Below are 9,501 nucleotides of genomic sequence, written 5' to 3'. Positions count from 1 at the left end.
AGTTATACATCTAGAATTAGTAATCTATTTTTTTACATGTTGTTAATTATCAAAGTTAACACTAATACAAGCCTACAGGGAACATTTGTGCCAAGAATATGCTAGAGAAAATTCCACTGTCTGTGTCAGATGTATGCAACACCTTCTGAAAACCACCTAACATCATAAAGATGTGTATATATATACACACACATCAGTGCACTTTGCTTTATGCTGTAAAAGTACAGAACTTTTCATATATGCATTCAGCTCTTTGTTAAAATAACAACAAAGCAGGCCACATACATTCAAAAATTGTTTATTCACAATTCTAACACATTAAAATTTTTACAAACACATTCTCGACAAATATTCAACATACTGTGGTAACAAAAAAACTAATATTTGCTCTATTTTGAGTCATTTTACACTTGGCAGACCATAGACTCAGTATGTACACGTTTACTTTGCCATATCTATCAGACTCTGCAAAGACGTGGGCACCCAAGTCTTTTCTCCTTGCACAAACACAACCCCTCTGTCTATGTAGATGACAATACGACCAAACGTGTACAACTGTTTTCCCTCATGCCGTTTGGCCACTAAGGGCATGAAGACGATGTTGTTCTCCTCTGCCTTTGTCTGGATTAGATCTTTAAAGTTGGTTGGCACACCAGCGCTGATGCCCCTGTGGGCCACGCTCTCAGCATCCCTGCGCTCCTGCATTGCTTCGTACTGGAAGTCCTTCCGTCTCTCTGTCTGTGTGAGATATGCAATATTCTCTCTTGCACCAGGCTGCATATATCCACCTATGGACACAAAAAAGAATGATCGTTACAGGATAGTTTGTTACCGTAGGGATAAAGCTTGCTGTTGTTTTATTATCATATATGATATGTATGCATACTTTTAAATCAAAGGCTACTTTACAATAGTCAGACTGTGTGTGGTACCAACCCATGCCTGAAGATACTGCACGGTTCATGATGTCCAGTGCTTCATTGAACTTCTCTTTAATGAGGGGCTGGGCCAACAAGACGTCACTAAACATGCTTTTCCAACCGAGGTACCACTTTGTGATTTCCTCATAGTTGGGACTGTTGCTCAGCCATGAACACAGGACCTAAAGTCAACAAAACACATACAGAAACAAAAAGTTATGAAGATTTAATCGATATATACAATAAGCTACTCAGGTACTATCACTGTGTAAGTACATTCACTAACCTGCAACCACTTCGTAAAGAAGTTTTTGTCCAGCAGGGACACAAGGCTGGAGGGGGACAACATGCCCTCCCAGTCCATCACCCAGTGAAATGGCTCCATCTGCTGCTGGTGAGGGTTGATAACCAGCTCTTCCAGACACAAAGCTGTGGAGAGGAACAGGAGAGCCATCACGTCAACAAAAATCAGTGGGGAGAGGTGACGGAGAAGACACTGTAGCGCAGTACATTCTCATCACTGGCATTGGTATGTATAAGACCATCACTGATAAAGACATACCTAGTTTAGGGATGATGTTTTTCACCATGAAAGCCTCCCATGCACCTGGAGTAAAAACGTCTTTCCACGGCTGGAGAATGAGGCGAGCTGAGGTGTCGCTGGGATGCCACCGCTGCAAGGCGTTGGACAGCTTGCTCCTAATTGGTGGGTAAAGAGGCTCAAGACGTGTTTGGAGCAGAGGCAGCCAAGGGTGGACCCAGGAGTGGATTGGCACTGTGTCTGTCAAAGGGTTCCAGTTGTCCACCTATCAAACAGGAAACAAAGTGTGACGTTTACATGTTAACAACCATGCTATTGCTATTAAGGAAAGCATAAACACAGCTGTATTCCACAAGCAAGTTATGTGGAATAAGCTTTCTCTTCATCTGACTGTGTCTTGCCTCTCTTTGTAGTCTCGGTAAGATCAGCTGCTCCAGTATGTGATCTAGGATCCACAGAGGCAGAAGAGGAGCCCACACTTCCACACAGTCCACCATTGGCCCGACCACACGAGGCTGCCAGCCTGACACACAAGTCCGCATCACTGGGATCCACACTTCCCATAGCAGTCTGGAGAAACAAAGTCAGAGCACGCATTTCACCAACACATGTTATAAAAACAGGCTGTAACACCAAGTGAGTGGGATTTATTTGTATGAATATAATCATAGCTTAATATGTGTTTGTGGGTTTAAAATGACCTGTGGTAAGGATCCATATTTGAATCTGGCCCGCTGGAGTGAAGGTCTCGGGATTCAAGGATTGCTCTCCACTGACCGATGTCTTCCAGACAAGAAGAGCTGTCCTGTAATAGTCAGACAACAGATGAGAGTAGTAGTAGCAGTGACTTAATTATAAATGACTTAACACATAATGAGTATGTACTGATCTCAAAAGAAAACAGCTGCAAAAGTATACCTTCAGAGGGTCCCAGGAACAAAGTTTCTCCTTGAGTAACGGATGAATAACAGCTACAGCCAGGTCTGCCAGTCCTATTGTCTTGTATTCTTCGTAATAATCAGTTTGTAAGGTCTCAAAGATCCGAGCACACTCCTGAACAAAGAGAAACAAAGCAAACTAATTACTCACGTGGACAAGAAAACAGAGAAGTAACTAACAAACTGAAACAGCCTGTTAACTGTAGTAAGTCTGTATGTTCAACGTATAAGCACCTGCAGGGTGGGTCCCTCCCCTGGTGCTGTCTCCCCAGAAGGAAAACGCTCCACCAATGCCAGCACAGCTTCCATTCTCTGGATGGCATCTTGCTCTGCATCCAGTCTGTTCTGCAAAGCCCGTGACTCGTGGCTCAGAGACACGACGACATCTTTTTCATGCTGCAGACGCCTGGCAGACTGCAAAAGGTGGTAAAAAAAAACAGAAAACATGCTAGCAAGAGGTAGAAGTAACAGAATGGTACACCAAGATATACACAGGAACATTTGGAGGAAATTTTGAGGTCCTTGTACCTGTAATATGTCCTGTTCTGTGAGGTCTATCAGCAGCTGCAGGTTATGTTCAAGCTCAGGGAGAGCAAAGCCAGATCCCTTCTGATCCCGAGTGGACATACTCGGTGGACCTTCATCAGGAACGCTGTGCTTGTTGGACATCTGACTGTAACTGTAATATACCTTTTGCTCTCTTCCAGTCATATCAATTACCTGAACACAGCAAGAGAAATGGGTTAAATGGCTTCCAAAACAAAATGGTTGCTATCTACAAGCTTATACTGACAATTTCATCTACAGAGGATTTTAACTTGTGCAATGAACTTAAGTACAATTAAGTTCCTGAAGCTTATTATAAAAGTACAGCCATGCTACAGTTTGCTTAGAACATTTCTCAGGCACGAGCAGAGAAGCATTAATGTGAGATTCTGTCATACCTTGACTTGTGCCAGCTCTCCTGCAGACGCTGCTGTACTCCGTCCTGCCACTTTGCCTTTAGCCTTCAGTTCATCTGCAGTTCTGTAGGAGTACTTTGGTTTCTTCTTTGCTGCAGCCCCTGCAGGATCCTTACGCCACTGACCTAGCTCCTTCTGAAACTCCTACACAGACAGAAATAGAACAGAACGTCAAAATAACGACTCTACAATATAATTTCTGCTGTATAATCAACAACAAAAGTAGATGTAGATTTGGGAAGGAAGGGCAACGACAACTTTATGTCAACACGTTACCTTTTCCTCCTCTTCATCTGAGTCGACCACAGGAAAGTCTTGAAGACTCTGCTGGGTTCGTTCGTTGCCATAAGCACCAACTGCTCCTTTTCCTTTGCGAACCTTTGCCTCAATAGGGTTTACAATGCCTGCAGTAATGCGAGAATCCAATATCAAGGTACATCAGCTCTACTCTGTTGGTCCTGAAATACGCACAATCTTTAAAAACATTATAAGAAAATAACGTCCTCATCACCACCCACCTTGAGCATTCTTTCCCAGGCCTTTTCCTGGTTGGTAACCCATTTTCTGCAGAAGTTTCTGTCCAATTCCCTTTGTGTGCTTCTCCCAGCCCCCAATGCCTTGTCCGGACTGAATGCCTCCTGCAAACCTCTGCGACTGATTCCCACGGAAGTTGCCCTGTCAAAACGATGCATTTTTAACAGGTCATATTTTTTTTTCTATTACAGATAACAAAGAGTTAAAAATGCATGCACAACAAAATTTACCATCTGGAGTTTTTTGGGTGCAGTGAGGCCGCGAGGAGGGGGAGGCGCAGCAGGGGCATCGTCATCAGAGTCATCGGAGTCTCCTTCTCCTTTCTGCTGCTGTTTCTCCTCAGCTGCAGTCTTACGCAGACCAGCACTCACAAAGTTCACTGGTGCACTGTAGTCTTTAGATCTAGCATAAAACAGTTAAATTGCACTTTATTTACTAGGCATGGGTGATAAAACTATAGCAATATCAATACAATAAGTAAAGTACAAATCGTCATGAAAACACATAATGAAAGCTCAAAGTTCGTGCTCTCTCCCCATCTCATAAGTAGCCAATCATAATCAGATCAGTTCATTTCTATTTTTAGAAATTATGAGTGTAAATAAATGTATCTGTGTGTGCTTTTTATTGTTGTGTTGACAATAAAAGTAGTACCTTTGTACATTAATAAATAGATAAATTACAATTAAGCCTTTGTTTTCTCAAGGTATTTATTAAAAATACGCTATTAAAATAATCACTGACCATCAACACTGAATAAAACTTTCAACAATAATCACACATTTTTGAGCCACACCACCCAGGCTTACAGTTAATCCATTCTGCTATTAATTGTTAAACTTAATGTGGGGCAGCAACACAAACTAACCCATGTCTTACCTCTTGCCACCAAAGCTCGGCCTCTCATCGTCGTCTGAATCCCGGTCAGCCCAGATACCATAGGTGGCCTGCTCCTTGGTTTGTCTGTGTCTGCGGCGGTCCGGGTTGAACTCATTGGCCAAGTCCCAGTCTGTCACCTCGAAGCTCTCAACCTCCACACCTTCCTCCTCCTCGTCTCTCCGCCCGTACAGGTGGGACATGGACATCTCTGGATGTTCAGAGAAACAAAATCACAGGACGGTGAAAAGAGTGCAAATAATCCAAATGATGAGCTACACTGATCTCTAAGGTAACTGAGAGGACACAGTTTCTTGGCAAAACGCAAGAGTTGTGCTTGAAAGCTCAGGAATGAAAATAGTAGCAATCGGTTTTATCTCTTCTGTGAAAGAAATATTTGTAATATTTGTATTACTATTCCAAGATCTATATCACTGATAATATTGCACAAGAGGTGATGAAGTGCACCAACTTTGAGGGATAGAGAGCACCAACATTTAGAGGAAAAATGTCAATAAAATGGATGCCGACGTTCTTCTATTGTGCAATATTCTCCTTTTAAACGATCAAAATGTTCAAAATCTGTTATAGAGTGAAAAACAAACATGTTTCAAACTTGAAATCATTCTTGTGTCTACAAAAATATAATAGTAACAATTATACAAATTATTATTCTAAACCAAAATGACAAATATGGTATAAAAACACACTGATTCTTATACGGATCATTTTTGACCCACTTATGGAAGAGTGTATGTAGTGTGTAGTAGGGTCCAATCACTCGTCCATCTGAGGGTTAATGCAGCGTGTAGCTGAAGCTTCCCGAGATATGAGGTCAACAACGATAGATTATCATTTCAGAGAAAAATATATATTATAAACATAAACATCATCATCTGGCTGGTAACACGAGTGCTGCTGCATTAATGAAATCTCTCTCGATGGAGAAAAGGCAGCGTAAGCTAATATTTACTAGCAGTAGCTAATGTTAGCGAGTAATGCATCATCATTTTCGCGCTTCACATCAGAAACTTGTGTACTGGGAAATAATGAAAACGCTGATTTCTCTAACATACCTGAAGCGTTGTTTATTCCCCTACCCGGAGATCAACTATACATACTTTCTTCTGAGACAGTAATGAGAAGTAATCCAGCTAACCGATTCGTTTGATATGCGAACAACACGAGTACTTCCGGGGTATGTCGGTGTTGAGCTAAAATTTGTACTAAAAAACTTGGTGCCAGTTTGCACATGAAAGGGAGCCTGGTGCTTTAATACATTTGCATTCCCCCTTTTTAAGCTTTGCTAACAGTGAAAACTATTTTAAAGAGCAACACTAATCCCGTTTTAGTCAGATTTAAGGCAGTTTATATAGCCAAAATAGATCTGATACGCCGGTTGCCCTTAAAGAAACGAAAACGTTGTTATGTGAAATCACATATATATTCTAAATACACAGTGTGACCAAGCTATACATTTTAATGTAACTGTATATGTACAGTAAATTATTATTCCATAGTATTTCTGAAGAAACGCCGCTTGCTTTACAGAGTACAAGTTTTTGTGTAACACCGGAAGAGGAAACGTGTGCTACATTCAAAATAGTCCCACATGTTGCAGACTCGCCAAATACACAAATCATTTGAATGATAACTTAGCTTAGGCAATAAAACAAGTAGTTTAATGACATGTGTACTTGGCACCGGTGAGTCAGTATACATGTCGGACAATGGAGATCAGTGGCAGGTGGCTCGGAGACGAAAAGGTGCAGCGAAGAAATCAAAATCTCTCCAGCTGTCTTCTGCTTCAACATGCTGCCAGGAAGAGCTGGATATCGGGAAAACTGTTAAACGGATCAGGGACATAGTGTAAGAGATATCAGTGAGTACACACCTTCAGCACAAGCTTGTGAACAAACCCACAATGTCTTCTGATCCTGTTTATGTCCTGTTAATGTAGGTCTGAGCTGAGATGTGAGGAGTTTTGGCAGGAGTGGAAAGGTGAGTATGTTGGACAGGTGGAGTTACCACCAAACGTGGCTTGGCTGAGGAATTATGTAGTTTGCAGCTTGGTGACTGTCTAGGTTTTTGTCCTCAGAGCAGCTGTTGGTGGCAGCATCAGTCTCAACACCTCCAGAGGACAAAGACACTGAGGATCAGCTGGAGACGTGCAGAGAACACAGATCATGTCAGCAGCTGGAGTGTGTGTGTTATGGACTCGGCTCCTTCTCCTCCTGTGTCGCAGCTCGATACCAGCTGGCCATGTTGCTGCTGCTGCTGGATGCTGGGCAGGTCAGAGGAGACAACAAACACTGCAATAGCTCCCTGTTCATTATGAATTCTGTATCCCACCATTTGTTTCCCTTTAGATTCCCCTGAAGGACTGCTCTGTCTATGATCCTGCATTCTCCTCAGCAGAGAAGGATGTCCTGAGAGAGCTGGGTCTGACTGTGCTGACAGAAAACGAGGTCAGCTGTTGTTCTTCATCCTGTGGAACCACTGTTATTGCATAAACGGTGTGGGAAACCATTGGTCAGACCGGTGCCTGTTAATGTACATTTCAAATATTTCACATTCTGCCAAACCAGACAGTGTTGTGTAAAGGCTTGTGAGCCATTTAGAATGATCAAAACATAATCAGATATTTACACAGTTTTTAAAAGTAGGAAAAAATGACCAGATTAAGGGAGTGAGACCAAAATATGATAATGTAATGATTAATCATTTATTTATTGAGGAAAATGATCCCATATTACATAACTGGGAGTGGCAAAAGCATGTGACCCTCTAGGATTAACCGTTAAGTTGAAAGTGAAATTTGAGTCGGGGGTTTTTATTCAGGAGTGAATAAGCTCCTTGTTTTATTTAAAGAACAGAGATTGAACAAAATCTGATCTTTACAACACATTTGTATTATAGCGCAAACAAAGAAGATTCATGATGACCTCAGAAAAAGAATTGTTGCTCATCAGGCCAGATAAAGTTACAAAACCATCTCTAAAGGGTTTGGACTCCACCCATCCCCAGTCAGATCCGCACTCAGACAGACTATGTATAAATGAAGTAATGTCAGGATCACTGTTGAACACACCAGGAGCCACTGACCAACAAAGATCAATCCAAGAGTGAGGCGTTTAATATTCTGAAAGCTCACAGAGGAACCTGTGGTGACTTCTAGGCAACTAAAAGCCTGTTTCTTACACTAGCTAATGCTGATGTTGATGATTGCAGAACAACGTTGTGCATGGCAGTGCTGCAAGGAAGCCAGAGGACTGTTAGAAAAATATTTTTTGGACATATGAGACCGAAACAAGCTTGGTGGTTGTTGTATCACAATTTGGGCTTTGGATGGATAGAACAATGAATTCTCAATAATACCGACCAATTCTGATGGAAACTGTTATGACATCTGTCTGTGAACTCAATCTCAAGGGAAAGTGAGTCAGGCAATAAGACACCAGCCCATCAAATACTGTGCAAAGGTTCACAGACTTTAATGAGTCACAGATATGTAACACTGTATCATTTTCCTCAATACATAAATGACTGAGTGTAAGTATTTTGTCTCATTTGTTTAACTAGGTTCTCTCTATTTACTTTTGGGACTTAATACAGTGATGTTTTTTTTTTCCATATACATGCAAAAATAGCGACAATTGTCCGTTTCTATCAGATGGCCAATATTGGTCATAGTTTCACCTTAAAATGTATGAAAATGAATTCATAGAGACTAAATTGTTGTCTAGTGGAGTAGATTAGATATATATTGTATCGCAATTTCACTCTCCAGTAAGTTTCAGATTGCTGCAAGTTGATTTTTATTACTTATAGGCTGTCTGGAAGGTAATGAATAAATGCATATAAACTGCATCTTGTCTCACTGTATTGTACAGGAGGGGAAGCGTCTAGCGACAAAGCCCACGCTCTTTTACCTGATGCATTGTGGGAAAGCCCTGTACAACAACCTACTGTGGAAGAACTGGAGCGCACAGTGTCTGCCGCTGGTGATAATGATTGGAAACAGCTTCAGCGGCATGAGAGAGCGGTTTGTACCAGACAACAGGACGGAGATAATGTTGAAGCAAGTTGAGAAGAGATGAGGTGACATTTGTTGTCTGTTTCACCCACAGGACGATTGAGAGAGAGCTCAAGCGGGACTACAGCTACATCAGTAAGGCCGTGGATGTGTGTGAGGAGAGACAGCTCCCTTGTCCGTCTCGTCTCATTGACGTCTTCAGTGACACTTCAGTCATCACCTTTCCTTCCAGCAGCCTTAACAGACTCCCACAGTCTACATGGACAGAGTTGTGTGAACCGCAGTACCAGCACTGCCCAGATTTGGAGATTATACTGAAGGAAACGCAGAGCTGAGACGGGAAATTGACAATAGTGGACATGTTTTATTGTTGTCATTGATATAACCAGTTTTTAAATAAATGAGGAATGCTCTAAATTGAGCTGAATCCTGTACTACCGAGCAAACATCATGGGAAGTTTGCTGCAAGGCTTCATGGGGACAGAAAAGATAATACTAACAATTTTGTTTTAATTAATACGTTGTGGTCACAGCAATTTTTTTAAAATTTCCACCTGAAAAAAAAATCCCCAAATTTAGACATCAACAGCTGCAAAACAGAGGTCAAAATGAACACGTTTGGGCTCTATAGATACATGATGTTAAGGAGAATTTTGAAGTACAAAAAGTGTCCTTGTCCTTATCACCAGACCAG

General features: G+C 41.6%; 2 protein-coding genes across 2 annotated transcripts; one reads left to right on the top strand and one right to left on the bottom strand.

Annotated features, from left to right (window-relative positions):
* Positions 1 to 282: 282 nt before the first annotated feature.
* Positions 283 to 5,980, bottom strand: tfip11 (tuftelin interacting protein 11). The gene is made up of 15 exons (XM_022197853.2): positions 5,848 to 5,980; positions 4,775 to 4,982; positions 4,126 to 4,297; positions 3,880 to 4,036; positions 3,638 to 3,765; positions 3,344 to 3,505; positions 2,928 to 3,119; positions 2,634 to 2,813; positions 2,380 to 2,514; positions 2,163 to 2,266; positions 1,863 to 2,031; positions 1,483 to 1,726; positions 1,207 to 1,349; positions 937 to 1,102; positions 283 to 788 (listed from the first exon to the last, which is right to left on the bottom strand). The coding sequence occupies exons 2-15, from the start codon at positions 4,978 to 4,980 to the stop codon at positions 442 to 444; spliced, it is 2,505 nt and encodes an 834-aa protein (XP_022053545.1). The 5' UTR covers positions 4,981 to 4,982; positions 5,848 to 5,980; the 3' UTR covers positions 283 to 441.
* Positions 5,981 to 6,356: 376 nt separating this feature from the next.
* Positions 6,357 to 9,224, top strand: srrd (SRR1 domain containing). Its single transcript, XM_022197521.2, has 6 exons — positions 6,357 to 6,640; positions 6,732 to 6,772; positions 6,870 to 7,063; positions 7,141 to 7,239; positions 8,665 to 8,816; positions 8,902 to 9,224. Exons 1-6 carry the CDS (start codon positions 6,456 to 6,458, stop codon positions 9,140 to 9,142), a joined length of 912 nt encoding a protein of 303 aa, XP_022053213.1. The 5' UTR covers positions 6,357 to 6,455; the 3' UTR covers positions 9,143 to 9,224.
* Positions 9,225 to 9,501: the final 277 nt, after the last annotated feature.

This window comes from Acanthochromis polyacanthus, chromosome 7 (genome assembly GCF_021347895.1).
Source record: "Acanthochromis polyacanthus isolate Apoly-LR-REF ecotype Palm Island chromosome 7, KAUST_Apoly_ChrSc, whole genome shotgun sequence".
NCBI classification, from domain to species: domain Eukaryota; kingdom Metazoa; phylum Chordata; class Actinopteri; family Pomacentridae; genus Acanthochromis; species Acanthochromis polyacanthus.
Note: the sequence above shows the minus strand (reverse complement) of the source record. Positions and strands in the feature narration are given on the sequence as shown.

Coding starts and splice junctions, on each gene's coding strand:
- srrd (XM_022197521.2), top strand. CDS start 6,456: ATGACATGTGTACTTGGCACCGGTGAGTCAGTATACATGTCGGACAAT. Junction 7,064..7,140: donor TGCTGCTGGATGCTGGGCAG/GTCAGAGGAGAC, acceptor GTTTCCCTTTAG/ATTCCCCTGAAGGACTGCTC. Junction 7,240..8,664: donor CTGTGCTGACAGAAAACGAG/GTCAGCTGTTGT, acceptor TGTATTGTACAG/GAGGGGAAGCGTCTAGCGAC.
- tfip11 (XM_022197853.2), bottom strand. CDS start 4,980: ATGTCCATGTCCCACCTGTACGGGCGGAGAGACGAGGAGGAGGAAGGT. Junction 4,298..4,774: donor CCGAGCTTTGGTGGCAAGAG/GTAAGACATGGG, acceptor GTTTTATGCTAG/ATCTAAAGACTACAGTGCAC. Junction 4,037..4,125: donor CACCCAAAAAACTCCAGATG/GTAAATTTTGTT, acceptor TCGTTTTGACAG/GGCAACTTCCGTGGGAATCA.